Here is a 20,609-nt window from a genome sequence, read left to right on the forward strand (position 1 = left end):
TCAGGAGCTTTATAAATGTGACTCCTTGTTACTTGATTTCACTAACCGGGGAAAGTTACAAGACACAAAAGGGTCACAAACATTCTTATTAGGATTCTCCTATGAAAACTGAAGTTGGTTTTTTGTCCCAAATCAGAGAATACATCCTAAGTGTATCCATCCAGTGTCCACAAAAGTATCCTTTACCCCTACACCAAGCAATTGATTTGTCAGAAAAGTCCCATCTCTAAGACACTCGGTTGCCTTGAATAAATGAGTTCCACAAGTTGTATTCAAATATTCTATTTAATCAAGTTCATAATTTAGTGTTTGTAGGTATCATGTAGTGACACGCCAGTTACTTCTTTATCCACTTTATATACAAGAACTTAAGAGAGTAGCTGAACCCAGTTCTGCAGTTGATCCCATCAGCCTCATGCCCTAGACTTGCTCCCCCACCAACGAAATGACCAGCATCTCTCTACTCAGAGTATACCTTAAGTTAAATAACCTGTACATTAATAGCTACTTAGAGCAAATTTTAAAATCGTATACAAAAAGCAGCACAAATTCAGCTTTTCCAAGATAGGTGGGGTGCCTCCACAAAGTTATATCCAGCCATATTCTCTGGGATCAGGGTAAGCTCTTATGACCCTGGTCCCGAAACCAAAGTGTCAGGGTGCAAAGAAAGGGCTACCATGTATTCTAGTGTGCCTATGTTGGGAGGACAATTCCCCTCATTCTTGAACCAATCCCACCTCCACGTTGCAGCCTGCCTCTCCAAGCAAAAGGCCACGACAATCAGGCAGTTTCTGCTTGGAATCTGGGAGACAGAAGGGGCAAGGCGAGGGCTTACAGGAGGGGAGGAGCATGAGACAGAACCAACAGGGCCAAGGCCAAGCCTGGTTTTATTTCATGCGAGGTTTTCGACAGTTGCAAGAAGTTCAGGTTTCAGAATTCCGGGGGACTGCTCAGCCCCTGATGCCTTGATGTCTTCCAAGACGCCTGTGTCCCAAGTGAAAGTCAGAAGAGCTGAAGGCACCTGAAATCAAACCCATTCATTCACTCAGCAGCCCCCAGTGAAGGCGGGGGGCTTGTGGGGAAGTCTTTGTCCTGCTCTCTTCTTCTCCCTTCCCCAGTTCACTAGGGGATTTGATGATGACACCACTACATGACTCTGTAGCACTTAAAGGTTTATCAAACACTTCTCTGCCTAAATTTTTAGTTCTATTTTACAGACGAGGCAAGTGTGGTTTCAGCAGAAGTACTTTAGCTAAAGGCACACCGTCATGGAGAGAGAGAGAGAGAGAGAGAGAGAGAGAGAGAGAGAGAGAGAGAGAGAGAGAGAGAGAGAGTGTGTGTGTGTGTGTGTGTGTGTGTGTGTGTGTGTGTAAGAGCTGAGATTCACACCCAGGTGTGAATTCACACACATTTCAAACCCAGTGCTTTTTATAATGCATCCTCATGAACAATTTAGAAACTGGGTAGTTGGAGAAACAGGTATTTTTGGGCAGCTGGGAATGCCTATCACTACTCTAGGAACCCTCCTAAGTTCTACCCCTTCACAGCCTCCAGGTTACCTAAGGAGTCTTGGTTATTGGCCTCAAGCTCCAAGAATGCTCTCCATTGGTTTAGGGCAGTCCTGGGCTCAGACAGGAAGATGGACATTAAAGGCAAGAGCTATGCAACCAGGGATAAATCACAACTTCTGAATTTCAGTTTTCTTATCTATAAAACGGGAATAACAGTGCTTCCCATGATCTCCCTCACAGGTGTGCTGGAAGATTCCACTGCATGTTAGCAGGGAGTGGGGAGCAAGTGGACAGCTGGACCTCAGGCTGTACAAAAGTCTGGGCCGCGAAAAGTTTGTACTTAAATGGTTTTACTAATTTGAAAAAATTAGTATTTAGAATGGCCTAAGTGCTGGCTAGTGAAAAGGTACCCTATAGTATACTCAGAATTACAGAATGTTTAGAAGGGACTTTTCTAATGTGGCCTAGAGCAGGCAGGCAGCATGTCCAAGGTCACCCTGTGAGTTGTCACTAGGCCAGGACTTCAGACTCTATACATACCCAGGGCTCCTTGGAAACACCATTCTTTTTAAAAGGAAGAACCCTCTCTTCCCTCTGAAATTGTGAACCATGAAGCTCAACTTGTGGCTTCTGAATCAAAGCCAATTTGTACTTGGTCTTGACTGAAGGGTTCCCCACTAAGGAATGAGGCCAGGGTTCCCTCAACACTTACCAGCCCACATTCGTTGAAGGCTAGGTTTTCATCCAACAGTTTATGCCCGCCCGCGGGAAGCAGTTCAAAAGGCAGCCAGTCATTCAGCAGTGCCTCCCTCACAAAGCTGTAGAGTGCAGACAGCCGCTCCCGAGCATAGAAGGTACCTGGGAAGGGTGGGGGATGGGGCAACACAGCACAAACAGTACATTCTGCATCACCATAGCAACATTAATGGCCTGGCTGCCCTCTGCTCACCCTCCTAAACCCCTGTCCTGTTCTGCTCCTAGACACGGGTCTCTCTCCTGTAGTCAGGCCTGCTAGGACCAGCTCAGCCCTTCCCCTCCACTGGTCCAGGGGTGCAGGGGACAATGGGGCTAGTTTACCCTGGAGGATGTGCCCATCTGGAAAGCGAACCCGTAAGAGGGTATAGGTGTATTTTCGCATTTCCCTCTGCTCCTCCTTCTCCCGCATGGCTTTGGTTCGAAGCACACTCAGCCGTTCCACAGTGTCTACCCTGGAGAACACAGAAGGCTTGGCCTGACCCAAGTGTGACCTCTCCTGGCAGGGTCTGACCCTGCACCCTCCACCCTAACAACTTTGTCCAACCTTAGCTTCTGCTCCCGTTTGAGCTCCTCTGCTGTGAGGTTGAAGAAGTCCCCAGGTAGGTCAAACTGGGCGGCCAGGGGGGAAGGCTTGAAGATTCGTCGCTGCCGGGCCAGCTGAGCCCGCACTGGCTCTGAGCTCTGCAAGGTGATTTTGTGCTGTTCCAGCTTCTCTACCTGGGCCAGGGCATCCTCACTCAGCACATAGTACTCCTCGGAGGTTTCTGCAGGGGAACATCTGGTCCTTAGGTTGCCTCTCGAGCCCCTGCCCCTCCTCTGCCCCCAAAGGAACCAGGGCTTAGTTTGTCAAGCTTATTCTTTGGATAAGACTGCATTCTTCCTCTCCCCACACTGGGAATAGCTGATGCCCATGACCCATCCCAGCCCCTTGCCTTGCTCTGGAATAGGGAGGGTCATCTTCTCAAACCCAATGGCCTCGAAAAACTCATTAGCCCCTTCCAGGCAGTTGATCCGCTCCTAAAAGAGAAGTGGGATTATGGTGCAATGGCTTGGCCCCCTCCAAAAGAATTAAATTCATGCATGTATTAAGAGCCTATTTGCAAAGGCACTATCCTGGGTTCAATACAAAGCTTAGATAAGACACAGTCCCCTGCCTCTTGGAACTAACTTACAGGCTGGTAGGGGGTTATGACTCCTACAGAAAACACCAGAATACACAATACAACAAACTGCTATGTGAGACCCAAAAGAGAAGGTCGGGGGTGGGGAACCTGCGGCCTGAAGGCCGCATGTAGCCCTCCAGGTCCTCAAGTGCGGCCCTTTGACCGAGTCCAAGTTTTACAGAACAAATCCTTTGATTAAGGGGATCTGTTCTGTGAAGTTTAGATTCAGTCAAAGGGCTGCACTAGAGGGCGCAGAGGGCCACATGTGGCTGTGAGGCCGCAGGTTCGCCACCCTGGGAAGGTTGTTACTAAGGGCAGAAGAACGGAGGCTTCTCAGAAGAACAGCACTTGCAGCATTTTACAGAACAGGCAGGAGCTCAGAAGAGAAAAGAGAACAGAGAGGAGTTCAGACTAAAAGGCAAGGTGGCCCGGAGTGTGGTGGGTTTCTGACACCTGGCAAAGCAGTCTGAACTTTACATGATGGGCAGAAGGGAATCAATGGGCAGAAGGAAAGGCTGTAAGCAGAAGACTCCAATGACAAGGTCTGTGCCCAAGTAAGATTACTCTGTAGCATAGAAAGGGTGGGTTGGAGGAGGCAGAGAAAGGCTGTTAAGACCTGTTAGGAGGCTCCTGTGAGGATCTAAGCAGTTGGCAGTGAGAATCTACACTGGGGTAGTGACAGTGTAAAGAGAGAAGAGACACTGTATAACTGAAATCCTAGGGAGGGGATGAAACGAACATTACCTGAAACACTTTGTTCTGCAATTTGATTTTCCTGTATTTCTCCTCTTCTGGGTGCAGATGGATGTTGTCCAGGTACCTGTGCAGAGGGACAAGAAGACAAGGTTTCTCAGTTTGCCAGATGAATGATGACTACTGTGCTTTCACTCCCCTGAGGATTTGTGGGCTGAATGTGGTGAGGGAGATGCTCCAGCAGCCTCCAATCGTGAAGCCACCTGTAGGAGGCCTCTGTTGTGCCAGGGCAGAGAAGGGTCACAGGTAAATGGCTCCCTTTCCTTCCTCCTTGTTTCAGAGGGCAGAGTAATAACCCAGAGTGCCAAGCTCTGAGTATCTATACCCAGGTAGGAAGGTGCACTGACTCAACATGGAAGTAAAGATGGAGCATGCAGGAAATATTGGGGGGGGGGGGGGCCAGTTCTGAGGCTTTAATCACCCCAAGAGTGACCCTAGTACTTGAGGATTCTGGTCCCCTGGTGAGACCCCCCCCCATCATTTCTCCTGCTCCTAGGCAGGACTGAGGCCAAGAGACAGTTACCTCCTATACTAATCACAAGCACTGGCAAACTAAAGCCTCTGCCTGTCTTAAGCCTTGGGACTCTTTGTGCCAACAAAACACAGAGAACCCTGATTCCCTGTGGCTGCACTTAACCCCAACATATGGCACAGGGAAAGAGCCCCAGGCATAAAGTCCCAAGAGCTGAATTCTGGTTCTGACTCTGGGTGACTTTCAGCAAACCATTTTTTCTCTCTGGTCCTCAGTGCTCTGCTATTCACCTTAGGGCACAGGGAACACCATACTGGGCCTAGAGTCAGGAAGACTTGTGTTCAATATTGATCTTGGACACTTACTAGCTGTGTGACTTAATCTCTGTCTGCCTTGGTTTCCTAAATTGTAAAATGGGGATAATGATAGGACCTCCTTCCCAGGGTTGTTGCAAGGATCAATAAGACTTGTGAATCGCTTAGCACAGTGCCTGGCACAGAGAAGGCACTTTATAAAGGCTGTTAATTACTTTTATTATGGTCATTATTATTGCTGTGAGAGAGACTGGATGTGACTGCTCTGAACCGCCCTAAGGCTTCTCTCCATGAGTCTTACTTGGCAATGGTGTCCACTCCCAACTTCACTTTATCTCGGTCCCTGTTGAACGTGTGGATCTTCATGATGGAAGCGGCCACTGGGTCTTTGTCCGAGTGCTGGAGAAAGAACAACAGCTCCTTTCAGATCTGCCAACTGCTTACTCACACCAGCCCTAGTGGACGAGGAGCAGAAGTCTGGATGGAGAAGCTAAGACATGATGGGGGTGACTTGCCCAGTATGTGAGAGGCAGGACTTCAGCCTGCATCCTCCTGGCACTAAGGCCAGCTCTATCCGCTAGGGTACACCACCTCTCAGACTGGTGAAACATTCATGTCATGCTCTGAAAGACCTTGGGGCACCCAGATTTGGAGAAGGACAAACAAAACAACCGACAGGTCAGAGGACACAGAGAGACAGCATGGCTGCATCGAGAAGATCCCTGGATCCCAGGTTTAGCACTAGAAAGGATGTCACCCAATCCAACCCCATCATTTTAGAGATGAAGAAGCTGAGGCCTGGGGGGGAAGGACACACCCAGTGTCACAAAGGAATGCCCAAGGTCCCTTGGCCTCCCCATTCTGACCTCCTACCATGTTTCCTTTGTGGACAAAGTGACTCGGGCAGCAGAGTAGGGGAATGCACAGGTGCATTTTAGCAGCACATTTCATAAAGCCCCCAACATATTCTTGGACGTAAGACAGAGAGTGAGGGCTAAATGGGAACATGATCAATGGGTCTGGAACTGGTCGAGTGTACAAAGGCAGTCTGTGTCCATGAGGAGTCACTGGTGGAATGCCCCCAAGCCATGCCCTGGGCCCTATGTTATTTAGTGTTTTACCAAAGCTTGGATACAGGCACAGATGGCATGTTCATCAAATCTGCAAATGATAGAAAGCTGAGAGGAATAACTAACCCAAATGATAGTCAAGAATTAAAAAGATCTTGACAAGTTAGAACATGGGCCCAAAGCTAATATGATGAAATTTAATAGGCATAAATGTAAAGTGTTAGGCTTAGGTTAAAAAAAAAGTCAACTTAGGACAGACTATTGCTTCAGGGCTGGAAGGATGCCAGAGCCAGTCGGGTCCTCAGAGACATCATTTTACAGAGGCCCAGAGAAGGGAAGGGATTCCCTGAGGTCACCCAGGGACAAAGCAGGAAAGCCAAGACTTGAATCCAGGTCCGAGGACCCCAAACCTGGGACTCTGTTGACTCTACCACCTTGAACTTCACCATATACAGAGTAAGATTGATGTCATCATCGTAGACAGGAAAGTCGATTCTTGTCCAGGGGAGCGAGCAACACAAGCACTTTCTGCCCAACAACTGCTGGAGGAAGAGCAGGCTGATTGGGCTCCGAGGTGAAGTTGAGCCCAAGCCCCTCCTCACCTTGTTAATGGCCTCTTTGATATGGGCATCCCTCTGGTCTTTTCTCAGGATGGCTCCAGTGAACGGGCAGGTAAAATAAACCCCACTCACAGACAGTTTTGAAGACCCCTCTTCCTTAGCCTCCGGTACCTGGGGGAGAAATAAGAATGAGCATGTGGGCCACGGGTTCCTTTCCCTCCTGATCAGACTCCTTGGGATGCATTTGGGTCTGTCTCCTCACTCTGGCCTGGGTCACTGCTAGGCCCATCATTCCTCTGGGAGGACTTGCTCAGGCAGACAGTAAGACCTTTCCTCCCACCTGGCTCCATGGCCTAGGCAAGGCACTCAGTTGCTGGTGCTTTACAGTAGCACAATCCACTTACAAAATTTTATAACCTTAGGTTAACCACTCACATTTTTCATGTTGTCTGGGTCCAGAAAGCTCTCCACAAACCAGAACGTCGGGCTGGATAGAATTTAATAGGGGCAAATGTAAAGTTCTATACTTTTTTTTACAAAGAGAGGACAAGTGAAGGGTGGCTAGATGACAGATCCTGTGAAAAAGATCTTATGGTGGTAGTGGACCAGAAGTTCACTCAGGCAAGTAGGACATGGCAGGCAAAAAAAGCTAATGAGATCCAAGGTTGTGTGAAGGAGCAGTCTAGAGTCTGCCCTGGTCAGTGGAGTGCCCCTGGAATGTTGTGCTCATGTGCAGTGCTGGGCACCCCACTTTGGGAAAGTCAGGAGTATGTCCAAGAAAGGGTAACACACGTGGGGAAACCACATGAGCACCATATAAGAGCATATCTAGCCTGGTGATCTCTGGCTTGGAGAAAAGATTTCAGGGGTGTAAAGGGCTATTGTGTGGAAGTGGAAAGAAGCTCCTTATTCAGCCCCAAAACACAAAATGAGGAGCAACGGCTAGAAGCTGCAGCAAGGCAGATGTGTGGGACTGGACAAAGAAACACTTGGTTATAACCAGAGCTGTCCAACAGTGGAGCAGGCTGCCTCAGCAAACAGGGCACCCCCTCTCTCACTGAAGGGAAGGGGGGGATCTTCAGGCTGAAGTTACATGGGCAATTGTTGGGAAGGTTGGACAGAGAATTCTGTCTGATCCACGTACAAGTTGGTCTAGATGGCCCCCAGGGTACTTTCCCTTCTTTTTGGATTGTGTGAGGGGAGAGCACTTTAAGGTTTGCAAAGCACTTTCCTCACAACAACTCAGTAGAGTAGGGAGTCTAAATATTTTTATCCTCTCACTTTTATAGATGAAGAAAACGAGCCCCTCAGTGGTTAAATGAGTTGCCCAAGGTCACAGAGCTGAGGAGTTCAGAGGCTGATTTGAACCTGGATTTCTCAATACCAAGGTCACACTGTCTTTAGGAAAAAAAAAAAAAAGAAGTACTGAAATGTAAGCTATTATTGTCCTTGTATGAAGTCCTTCTCCTATAGCTCAGTGTGACATGAAGGGGACCTGACAGGTCCCACAAAGCTGGACGCACAGGCTTGGGAATGAATTTGTCATTTGAAGAGCAGCCTAGCTGAGTTTGGAGAAGTTGGTCAGAGGCCTGGGTCCAATCTACTGGGGTGTGTGTGGGTGGGACTGGGGGAAGGTAATCTGCCTCAGTAGGAGAAGCACCCAACCCCATGCCATCATAGGTCTTCCGAAATATACTGTCTTAGTCAGAGCCTATAGGCTCATGAGAGTATGTAGGTTTTGCAGATATCAGAACTGGGAGGCTCTCTGAAATCAACCAATTCATGATAGAGAAACTGAGACCTATATAGGTTACACAACCAAGTCCACAGATAGTAAATCTTATCTCCGTAACTAACCTGGAAGCTGAGTAGAAACCACGTTTCCTAATCCATGTGCGAGCCCTCTCCACAGTGCCTGGTATAGGCGGAGCTCTCAGTAAATATTTGTGAACAGAATGATTAATCCAAAGGAAGCCAAGGGGGTGGACTGTGTAGGCCGGTAGATGTGTAGGCCCTTTTTGGGCATCCAAACTCCCCCCCTCCTCCAACTTACCACATTTGATCCAGAAGACTGAGCACTCCCACTAATGGTGGCTTCTGCTTGTAATTCCTTCTTCACTGAAAGACAGAAACCAAAAAAGGCAAGGAGAGGTATGATCAAGAGTGTATTTGCTTCTTGGGGTGTCTGTCCTTGTTTCTCTGCCTCAGCACAGAATACAGGACTCATCTCCCCCCCCCACCCCAATCCCTCCCTAGCAGCCTTATTGGGCTGTGCTGGGCATGTGAACCACATACAACCCTGGGCATTTAAGGCAAACTTCAATCACACCTGCCTCACGGTGCTGGTCAGAGCCCCAACAGACCAGCATGGGGCAGTGTGGCAGAGGGACAGCCGGGCTTCAGATCTGGCTCTACCCCGCACACTTGGTGGAATGTTGGGCAAACATGGCACCTCACTGCCCTTGGTCTTCTTTTCTATAAAAGGCTGATACAAAATTCGCCCAGAGTTGAAGGCACCAAACAACACTAATAACGACGTCCTCAAGGCATCCTAGCCTCCGCGTGTCCTAAACAGAACCACTGCTTACCCACCCCAGGCCCCCACCTCTCTTCCCTCAAGGGCGCCCCAATTCGAGTCCCTGAGGTTTGCAACCTGGACTCTGCACTCTCCCTCACTCGGCATATCTCACCAGCTGCCACTTCGATCTGTCCCCTTCTCTCTGCTCACACAGCCACGATCCTGGGTTAGGCCCTGATCACCTCTTAGCTGGTCTGTTGCACTAATCTCCCCTCTCCTATCCATCCACCCTCCGAAAGCTTCCATCTGACACCATGTCATTCCTCTACTCCAGTGGCTCACTACTGCCTATAGCATCACCGTCCAGCTTCCCCAGTTTGGCTTTTGAAGACCTTCACAACCTGGCCTCACCCTACCTGCTTCTCCAGACACTTCACATCCTGTCTCTGGGCCTTCGCATGGGCTGTTTCCTATGCCTAGAATTCTTCCCACCTCTTCACGGCTTGCTTCCTTCAAAACTCAGCTCCTGGCACCTTCTCTATGAAGCTTTTCCTGGTCCCCACCCCCTCTCCTTTTTGTCCTCACCACCACAAATTATCTCAAATTTATTTTGCGTGTGTATGTATGCATAAATATATGTCTGCAGTCTACCTATTTCTATGTCTGTGTGTGTGTGTGGACGAAGGTACACACGGGCAATGTTGTTTCCCCTGGCACAATGTAAGCTCTCTGAGGGCAGGGACTGCTTCGTTTCTGTCTTTCTATCCTTAGTGCCTAGCAATATATTACATGTTCTATAAATGTTTGTTGATTGACTAACACCACCACCACCAAGAAGAGAACCTGAGCAGATCACAAACCTGATCATGGTAGGGATCAGAGACCTCTAATACAAAGGCAGAAGAAAACCCCAGTATCCCAGGTCATGGTGAAAATGGTGAAGTTGGTCTTCTACCACCCCAGCCTATCCATTCAGCCCTGCTTTTATTTCATCTGCTGGGCTCTTGCTCCTGTACCATAAGCCTACCCTACTTCCATCAACTCCCTACTTCATTTTCTACAAATCCCATGCCAAGCCCTGGCTCCTCTCCTCACCTTCCCTGTCGCCACAGGCCTCACACCCTGACAGTGGATGACGTAGCCATTACTGCAGAGAAGATCCAGGGCTTCTGACGTGAGCTCCCTCCCTCCATTCTGTCAACCTTCTCTTTCTCCCTCTCTGGCCACTGAAAGAGTCTGAGACCTGCCTTTTTAATGCCTACTTCTTTTTCTCCTAAGATCTTGCCCCAGCAGGCCTTCCTTCTTCCTCGTACACCTTTGCTCTCTCCTTCACCATCAGCTCCTTCCCATAAGCTGGTCTCACCAGTTCTAAAAAAGTCTATCTAAGGACCATTCCGTTTCCCTCTTCCACTTTACTATCAAACTTGTGGAAAAAGCTAAAAACTTTGTGTGCTGCCACCTCCTCACCTTCCTACTCTCTTCTTCACCCCTTGTAAGATTATCTTCAGCTCACAGCATTTCACTGAAACCGCTCTTTCAAAAGTCACCAATGACCACCCAATTGCCAAACCAACGGCCAATTTTTCAATCTTCATCCTCCTTCATTCTCTCTAATGTCTGATCACTCTAGCCCTAACTATGCCCCCTCTGTCTCCTTCATTGGTTGCCTGTCCTCTTCCCATTCTCTTATCAGAGGGCCTCCACAAGGTTCTGTCCTTGGCCTTCTCTCTTTACCCTATCTCTAGGCAATATCGTTCAGGCTTCATCTACCATGCCTACACAAATGACTCCCAAATCTACACAACCATTTCTGAGCAACTCTCTTCTAAGCACCAGACCGGCAAATGAACGTCTCCACCCAGATGTCCTGATGGGCCTCACCCTCAACTTGTCCAAAAACAAGCTTGTTTTTTCCTTCTAACTTCACTATTTTCATCAATGATCCCACCACCCAACACCTTGGTCATCTATGATTTTTCTAACTCCCATCTCTGCCTCCATATCATCTCTTGCATCTGTCCTCTTATTTGCTGCCACCCCCACAGCCATGAGGTAATTAACTTCCTGAGAGGTCTTCTGCCTCTATTTGCCTTCCTCCCTCTAATCTCATACCCATATTGTACTCAAATTAATCTTCCTTCTGCAGAGATTGAGTCATTTAATTCCTCTATTCAAAAAACTGGTCATTCCATTGCTTGCCAAGTACACTGCAATTCCTGTAATAATACTAGCCACATTTAAAGAGCACTTTAAACTTTGCAAAGCAGTTTACAGACGTTAGCTCATCTGATCCTTACAACACCCCGGGAGGTGGTGCTGCCATTAGGCCAGTTTTACAAAGGAGGAGACTGAGGCAGGCAGAAGCTGAGTCACTGGCCCCCAGGTCACACAGCTGAGTTAGAGGCCCAGTGTCTGGTGCCCCATGATGCCCTCTGGCTGTCACCAGCTGCCCCAGCTGCCTTTCTTTTACAAGCTGGTGCCTGCCCTGTTGTGTTGGTAACCAAAAATGGGCTCCTTAGCACTTAGTTCAACAAGTGCCCTTGAATAGTTTGGCTTTTGTTCCCTTTGAGTAATTCATTGAGCCTTACTAGGAGCTAAGCCCCAGGCCCAAACCCCTATTAGGTGTAAAACCTTAGTGGGTGTGGATTGGCAACTAAGGTGGGGCCCAAGGTGGGGCTAACTCCAGGGAAGGCCTAGTTTACATGTCTGGGAGAACAGAGGCTTTTAGACCACCTGGGTTTAAGTCTGCCTCTTTGTGACGATTCTAGGTCACGTAGGTGAGTCGCATGTGTGACTCACCCCTGACACTGAAAAAGATATAAAAACCAGGGGTTGGCTGTCTGTTCCTTGGAGCTCTCTTACTCGCAGCAGTGGTGGCTCGAGTGACTCTGGGCCAGCCCTTGTTCTGAGCTCCTGGGCTGAACCTAGGTGTTGGTAACTATGAATTGTATTGGGTCTGTCTGTTGATATTTGTAATTTGTTTTGAAGTTCAGGGTGCTGACTTTTTCTCCTGAACTAAGTGAATGCTGTCTGTATGCTGGATTAAAGTAAACTTGTCAACCCCTTTAACCTTGTTTTCCTTATTAAAGCAGATCAAAAGAACCTGTGCTTTCCCAGCCGGCAGCTTTCTGGGTGCTGGCTGTGGGTGGATCTTACACCCCCAACAGAAGCTGTTAGCTGGATTGTTGAAACACCTGTATCTCATCTAGTCTCATCTCCTATTATTCTCTTCCTGTACACAGTCTGCACTCCCGCCAAACAAGATGGAGCTCTCTTTGCCCTAAAGGGGGTTTGTTTACGCTGCCCATCCTCTCTCAAAGCTCTGCTCCAGCTCTCTCTCCTTGGAAGCTTTCCCTGATCCCTTGGACCTTATGTTGTAATAACAGAGAGGAAGAAAACAGGCCTGCCTGACCCTGCCAGGTGCACACAAGGTGCTTTCCCCGCACTAACTGAATTGGGCACATACTACAGGACTGCATGTCCTTGTCTCTTTCTTTCCTTGCAAAGTGCTTCATAAACATTCTCTAAGGATCATCACAAGGGAGGTAGGCAGGGCAGGGCATGTCACCCGCCCTGTATGTGGGAGGATAGAAGGCCTAGAAGGGAGAGGCCCTCCTTGTCCGCTTTTCTCCGTATCTGGTGACAGCACACTGAGGAGCTGGCTCCTCTGAACCAAACGTGGGAGATTATCCCTGACCTTCCTTTTGGGGAGATGACGTATCATTCAAAGGACCCCATGTCCTCCCCCAGGGAGAGCACAGCTGTAAGCCTGGGCAGCAATGCCCCGTCCTCACCTTGGTTCCGGATAGAATCTTGGGATGTGGGTCCCCGGGACCGTGGTTGCTTCTGCTCCAGCCTGGCCAGCGCCGCCGCTGCTGCCATTTGGGCCTCATTGGTTGGTCCTTGGCGGGATTGCTTGGTTACTTGCTGGCTCTGCCTTTCCCTGGTGCCTTTTTCCCTAAAGGAGAGACAAGGAGGCAGGTGAGCCTAATGTCAGTAGTCCAAGCCCTTCACCTCATAGACCGGGAGAGCTCTGTCCAGGGGGAAAGTGACCAGACCAAGATCATTCTGGGTAACAAGTAAGTGGCAGGGCTGTGGCTGGAATGTGAGTCTTTGTATCCTAAACCCAGGGCTCTTCTAACTATGCTTTTTGTAGTTCAGTCATTTCAGTCATGATCAACTCTCAGTGACTCCATCTGGAGGGGTCTGCCATTTCCTTCTCCAGCTCATTTTACAGATGAGGAAACTGATACAAACAAGGTTAAGTGACTTGCCCAGGGTCACACAGCTAGTGAGTGTCTGAGGCCACATTTGAACTCAGGTCCTCCTGACTCCAAGCCCAGTGCTCTATCCACTGTGCCACCTAGCTGCCCCCTTTGACCATGCTGCACTCCCCTAATGGCCACTCTATTGATCCCCATCAAGGACACATCAAGGATTAACACAAAGTGGAGGAAATGAAAGATGCTAAGGCTTACCTGCTAACCCTCCTTCCCATGGGTGCAACGGCTCAACTCAAAACCAGGTAGGAATTCTGGGACATCACTCTTTTGCTTTCAGCTTATTTTACTCAACTTTATAGCTTACTATAAATCTCTGCTCTGGCAGGGCGGGGAACTGTCTGTCTCGGGTTTATTTCCTCCAATGCCCAACATGGTTAACACACAGTGGAAGCTGAATAGTGGCTGAATAACTACAAATGAATGCCTGAGGCAGCCAGAATGGGAAGTCCTCACTGTTGTACTCCCACCTTGGTTTCCTGCTCTCCCTAGCTCAAGCTCTACCTCCTTTGAAGCCTTCGTGGGCTTCTCCAGTGCAGCTTCGCTATTCGGGGAAAAGCCAAATCAGCAAATGGTCCCAATCAGCAAAATCTCCCACCAGAGTAGCTAGAAGACCCCACAAATATATACAAACCTTTTGGGGCTTTTTCTCTACTCTTGACAGGAGCCAGCTCTCACTTGGACTCCCACCTCACTGATCAATAAGCATGTTCATGTTCTAGAGTACTTTCCAGTCTGGTTTATAACCAGCCTGTGAGGAAGCCAGTACATATGTTGTCACCCTCATTTGACCAAAGAGGAAACCAAAACTCAGGGAGAAGCGACTTGACCCTAGTTACACAACGTGTTGGGGTCAGAACTGAAAGCTAGGTCCTTCCAACTCTGAGTGCAGCCTTCTTTGCATTCTAAGATGCTTCGTCTGCAAACAAGGGTACTATACACCAAGCATGATGCTGGCGGCTTGGGAAAGACAAAGAAACTAGGCTCTCTGTCCTCATAAAGCTTATTAGGAATGTTTCCCATTCCATGCCGTCTGGGGGCGGGGTAGGGCGGGAATCTGGAACTCAAAATTATGTAGAACCAAGTGTTGTAAACTAAAAATAAAAAATCTCAAAACAAAAAAAGGAATGTTTACCTCACAAACCAGCAACCCCTAAATCTTCTCACAGAACCCAGTTTATCTCATCATCCCTACAGTTACCCCATCCTCAAAGACCCTCCTTCGTTTCCCTCTGGTGTGTTCCCTCCCTACCTGGTCCTATCTCTCCAGAGACCTACCCTGCCAGTTCCCTCACAGATCCAACCCCCATTTCCTCAAAGACACCTGTCTGTCTCCCTGGCAGGCTCCTGTCTCCCTATTGTCTTAAAGACTCATTTTCCTGCCGCCAAAAAGTACAACTACCACCACCAGCGCCACCAGCACCAGCACCACCACACATTTATTAAGCACCTATTATGGGCAAGGCACCACACTAGGTATTGGGACACAAGGACAAAATAAGAACCAGTTCCTGACCTCAAGATTACATTCTACTGGCAGAAACAATATGTAAACAGGTAAGTAGATATAATATGAAGGGGTAAACAATAAGAAAAATTCTCCATAAAAAGAGGCACCTGAACAAAATGAGTTAGAGGTGAGGAAGGAATAACATTTCCAGGCCTGGGAACACTCAGAGGAAAGTATGGAGACAGGTATTGGGAGGCCAAGTTTGGGGAACAGCAGAGGCTTGTTTGCTGGATGGTAGAGTGTGTGAAGGGGAACAGGGTGAAATGAGTCTAAAAAACTAATCTGGAACTAAATTGGGGAGAGCTTTAAATGCTAGGCTGAGGAGTCTGTATTTTATCCTAGGTACAATAATAACTGGGAGCCACTGAAGATTTCTGAGCAGGAGAGTAACTGTCAGAAGACATTATTTTGACAGCTGTGTGAAAGACTGAGGAGAGACCAATTAGAAGGCTAATGCTAATGTGAATGGCAAGAAGGGGACAAATACAGGTCAAACTGATGAGGCCTGACAACAGAATGGATGTGGAGGAGTAGGAGGAGAAGAGAAGGAAGAATCAACTTTGAAATTGCAGGCCTGTGTAACTAGAAAGAGGTCAGCAAGGTGGTAAAGTGGGTACAGTGCCAGGCCTGGAGTCAGGAAGACTCGCCTTCCTGAGTTCAAACCTGGCCTCATATGATACTTATTAGCTGGGTGATCCTGGGCAACTCACTTAACCTCTGTTCACCTCAGTTTCCTCATCTGTAAAATGAGCTGGAGAAGGAAATGGCAAACCACTCCAGTATCTTTGCCAAGAAGGGTCAAACACAACTGAAGAACAAGAAGTAACTAGACAGACTGATGCCCCTCAAGAGAAGCTGGGAAGTTTGGGGGTGGGACAAATATAGAGGGAAAGAAAAAGAGTTCCACCTTAGACATGTTGAGTTTGAAATGCCCATAGAACATCCAGATAGAGATATCTAGCAGTCAACTGGTGATTCTGACTAGAGGTCAGGAAAGATCCTGGGTTGGATTATACAGATTTAGGAGTCAGACTCACAGAAGCTGAGATTACTGAAAGAGGGCAGGGAACAGGGCCCAAGGCAGAACACTGGAAAATACCCCACGGGATGGGAGAAGGGAACAATCAGAAGAACCGGAAGAGAACAAATGTCATGAAAACTCAAGGAGAAGAGGATTAAAGAGGCGATAAGTAGAAACAAGAGGTCAGAAAAGGATTAAAACAGAGAAAAGAACTAGCAATTAAAAGGACACTTAATCTTGGAGAGGGCAGTTTCCAGCGAATATTAGTATGAAAAACTAGATCGGAAGGGGGTGAGTGGGAGGTGAAGAAATACAGGCAATGAAAGGAGATGACTAAGTCAAGGGGTGTGTAGGGACCTTTTTAAGAATGAAAAACCCGCACAGCAGCGACAGTCTGGGGAAAAAAAAGACTAAAACTATGAGAGCTATTAGAAAAATGATGGGCGAGCGAGGTTCTGGAGGAGATGGGGTAGGATCGAGGGTACAAGTTGGTCTTGGCAAGAAGGATCGCCTCTTTGTCAGAGATCACAGAGAAGAGAGAGAGAGACAGGGAACCATGTTTTGCAGAGGGGTTTGCAGTGTCCACTGAGGACACGGAACAAGGGGCATACGGCCTTGATTTTCTCAGCACAGTAGGAGGCAAGGGCCGAGGTCGGAAAAAGAGAATGGTGGTGGCTTGAGTAGAGATTTGTAGCAGGCCCTTTGGGAAATGCGAGGGAGTCAACCGTAGAATAAAAATCACTGCCTTGCAGTGTAGGCCAAGCGCAGACCGGATGGATATATAACGCGGCGTGATTTCGCCCGGCGGGGAGCCTCCCCACTCCCTCACCACTCGAGGGATGGGCCGGAGGTGGGGGGTGGGGCGGTGAGGAAAGGTCTCATTCTTCTACGGAAGGTGGCTGAGGGAGGTTCTGGATCCCTAAGGCAGAGGGGATAGGGGAAGGAATCCCCGGCCAGGGGTCAGCGGGCGGGGGGGGGGGGTTGCCTGTGTGTGGCCCCGGAGGCCGGCCTAGTGCCCCGGGGGAGTGCCGAGGGCGGGACGCCGAGGGATGCCTAAGGAGCCGGGAGAGGGCGGCTGGACCAAGGCGCAGACACTTAGCGCGCGCGCAAGGCCGGACAAATCCGTGTCTTAAGCTACAGGCAAGAGGGAGCCGCTGAGGATGGGTGAGCAAAGGGGGTGTCACAGTCAGGCCTGCGCTTCAGGAATGATGAAGGCCGTCCCCTCCCCGCGCCCGCCCCACCTCCTCCAGGCCCGCTCACCCCGCAGTGTCCGTGAGTTTCTGCCCGGGCCCCGCGCTCTTGAACTTGATGTCCGCCTTGATCTCCTGAAAGAATTTTTTCATGGCGGCTGCGGGGAAGGGGGGGAGGGGGCAGCGGCGGCGGGGGCTGGGACCGGCCCAGGCCGGAGCAGCTTCGGTCAACAACCGGAAGGAAAATATACCACCCAGGAAGTCCCGCCTTCCCTCCCGCCCACCTATCCCTCCTCTCCTACCCCACCCGACCACGTGACAATCGGCCGTCCCGGCCTCTCCTTCCCTTTTGCGCCTCTATGGTTGCGGAGGGCGGCCCGGGGGAACCGGAAGGCACCTCTCGACGCTCCCACCTCCTTCATCCCCGCCCGTCCTGTGTCTCTATGGTGCAGAGGCCGCTCTGGAATCTCTCTCCTCCTCTCGTTGATCTTCCGGTCCTGTTGCCATAGGTGATAGAAGCCAAGGGGCGGGGCGAATGCGCAGGCTTCCTAAACCCGGCGTCTGCGCCCGGCGCTTGGGTGGGGCAAGAGACGACACTCCTCCCGCCCTCCATTCTGTCCTTTGGTTTTTATCTCAGACATGTCTTTGATACTTAATGTGACTTGTCCCATTTAGACTGATGGCTACTAGACCATGGCTCTAGAAAGGTCTGGACTGGAATGGGAGTCGGGGAGACCCGTGTTCAAATCCCACTTCGGACACTTACTAGATATGTGATGTAGAGTCATTTAGGCTCTCCGAGCCTCAGTTTCCTCATTTGTAAAATGAAGATAGCAGTTGTACCTACCTCACAGGGTTATTGTGAAAAAAATAAGTGGTCAAAGGATGTGGGCAATTTTCAAAAGAGAAAATGCACATTATTACCAATGATATGCATCATAGTACAATGGAAAGGATGCTGGATTGAGTCAGGGGACCTGGGTTCAAATCCTGACTCTGTCACTTAACCACATGTGTAACCCTGTCCATGCCTCATTTGAATAATAGCATCTCCCTCATAGGGTTGTTGTGAGGACCAAATGAGAGAATACATGGCTTTGCAGACTTTAAAGTGCTATGTGAATGCCGTTTAAGTTATTTCATATATATTTGTGACATATAATATATTTACATATATACTTATACATGTCTATAAAATTATCATTACAATGAGGTAGTTAGACTAGATGACCTCAAATTCCCTTCCAGTTCTAAATCTGTAATCCTGTATGGAAAAAAAAAGGTCATGTTACTAATAGTAAAAGAAATGCAAGGTAAAGCACCTTGGGTTTTACTTCATACCCATCAAATTAGCAGAAATGAACATCTGGTTTAGGGATGGACTTGTAATTTCACTACTGTGGGGAGCTCAGTGTGGAAACTTCCTCTCCCGATATGGCTCAGCAACTTCTCTGTAAATCCAAAGTCTTAGAAAATTGCTGGGAGCACTGAGGGTTTAAGTGACTTGCTTATGCATCAGAGGCTGACTCCAAGACTGGCTCTCCACCTACAACTTTAAGCTTCCTCACAGGAAAGAAAGATTGATCATAAAAGAGATTATCAGTGTTAAAAGGTTCTATGGTTCTAATGGTTCTAAGGTTCTAATGATGCACTGTTGGAGCTATGAATTGACCCAGCCATTCTGGAAAAAAAAATTGGAATTATTCAAGAAAGGTTTGTTCATTCACTAAACATTTATTAAGCGCCTATTATGTGCTAGGGATACAAAAAGAGGCAAAAAATAGTTCTTGCTTTCAAGAAGCTTACAATGGGGGAGATAGCGCAAACAAATATATACAAAGCTATATACAGGATAAACAGGAAATAATTAACAGAGGGAAGGCAGTGGAATTAAGAGGGGTTGGTGAAAGCTTTGTATAGAAGGTGGGATTTTAATTGGGGTTTAAAGGAAGCCAAGGAGGTCAGCAACTGGAGTGGAGGAGGGAGAGAGGCATAGGAGACAGTTAAAAGAAAATGCCCAGAGCAAAGAGATAGATTGCCTTGTTTGTGAAATGGCCAGGAGGCCAGTGTTACTGGTTAGAAGAGTCAGGGAATAACATATAAGAAGATTGGAAAGGTAGGCAGGGGTTAGGTCATGAAGAACTTTGACTATCAAACAGAGCATTTTGTATTTGCTCCTGGGGACATTAGGAAGCCATTGGAGTTTGTTGAGTAGTAGAGAGGATGACATAATCAGATCTTCATTTTAGGAAAATCACTTTAGTGGCAGAACCTCTGACTCAAAGGTCACACTTTTGCTCATATGCCCTGAGGAAGTAACAGAGAAAGAAATATCCCAAATATACCAAAATGTTCATAGCAGCACCTTTTTTATGGTAGCAAAAAATAAGAAATAAAGTGGACATATATCAATTAGGGCAGTTAGGTACTTAGTGGATAGAGATAATAACATCTTGGATCATTTAATAGAACTTGGAGTCAGGAAGACCTGAATTCAAATCTTGCTTTAGACATTTGCTATCTGTGTGACCCTGAGCAAGTCACTTAATTGCTATAATCTTCAGTTTCCATATCTTTAAAATAGGGAGAATAATAGCTCCTACCTCACAGGATTGTTGAAAGGACCAAATGAGATAACACATGTAATGTACTTTATAAATGCTTACTCTAATTAGAAAATGGCTGAACACATTGTAGCTTATGAATGAAATGGAAAACTATTGCACCATAAGAAATAACAACTATGAAGAAATCAGAGAAACCTGGGAAGACTTGCATGAACTGATGTTGAATGAAGTAAGAAGCACCAGTAGAGCAATATACACAATGACTACAATATTTCAAATTAAAATAATAAAAGGAAATTGAACAATAATCAGTCTTAGCGCCCTAGAGAAGAGATTGTGAAATCTGTCATTGGAGAGGTAGGGGAGGATGGGAGAGGAATGTGGCATAAACTAAGATCTTATCAGTTAGTTTTGCTTAATGATTTTACTTTGTTGCAAAGAGTGTTCAATAGCAGGGGGGCCATTGAACTGGGAATATTAGAAAATGACTGTGAAGGAAATGAGACATAACAATGAATGGGAGACATAACATGGAAATGAAGGTAAAGGTCCCAAGTTTCTTTTTTTTTTCCTTTTTCTTTTTTACCATTTCTTTTTTAAAAAATTAAATTAATTAATTTTTAGTTTTCATCATTCACTTTTATAAGACTTTGAATTCTAGAATTCCCCCCCACCCCGATGGCATGTGTTCTGATATAGGCTATACATGTCCTATCATATTAAACATATTTCCACATTAGTCATATTGTGAACTAAAAATCAGAACAAAAGGGGAAAACCACGAGAAAGAAAAAACAAAAAACAAAAAAGAGAGAATAGTATGCTTTGATCTGTATTTAGACTCCATGGTTCTTTCTCTAGAGATGGAAAGCATTTTCCATCATGAGTCTTTTGGAATTGTCTTGGATCATTGTTTTTCTAAGA

The 20,609-nt window shown here is 47.5% G+C and overlaps 1 protein-coding gene across 1 annotated transcript; it reads right to left on the bottom strand.

The window, feature by feature from the left end:
• Positions 1-266: 266 nt before the first annotated feature.
• On the bottom strand, positions 267-17,432 carry UBXN6 (UBX domain protein 6). The gene is made up of 11 exons (XM_036735414.1): positions 17,189-17,432; positions 12,912-13,075; positions 8,653-8,717; positions 6,642-6,770; positions 5,271-5,368; positions 4,175-4,250; positions 3,200-3,284; positions 2,812-3,031; positions 2,589-2,719; positions 2,224-2,369; positions 267-1,021 (listed from the first exon to the last, which is right to left on the bottom strand). Exons 1-11 carry the CDS (start codon positions 17,269-17,271, stop codon positions 893-895), a joined length of 1,326 nt encoding a protein of 441 aa, XP_036591309.1. The 5' UTR covers positions 17,272-17,432; the 3' UTR covers positions 267-892.
• Between the last annotated feature and the right edge of the window lie 3,177 nt (positions 17,433-20,609).

This window comes from Trichosurus vulpecula, chromosome 1 (genome assembly GCF_011100635.1).
Source record: "Trichosurus vulpecula isolate mTriVul1 chromosome 1, mTriVul1.pri, whole genome shotgun sequence".
Classification (NCBI taxonomy): Eukaryota; Metazoa; Chordata; class Mammalia; order Diprotodontia; family Phalangeridae; genus Trichosurus; species Trichosurus vulpecula.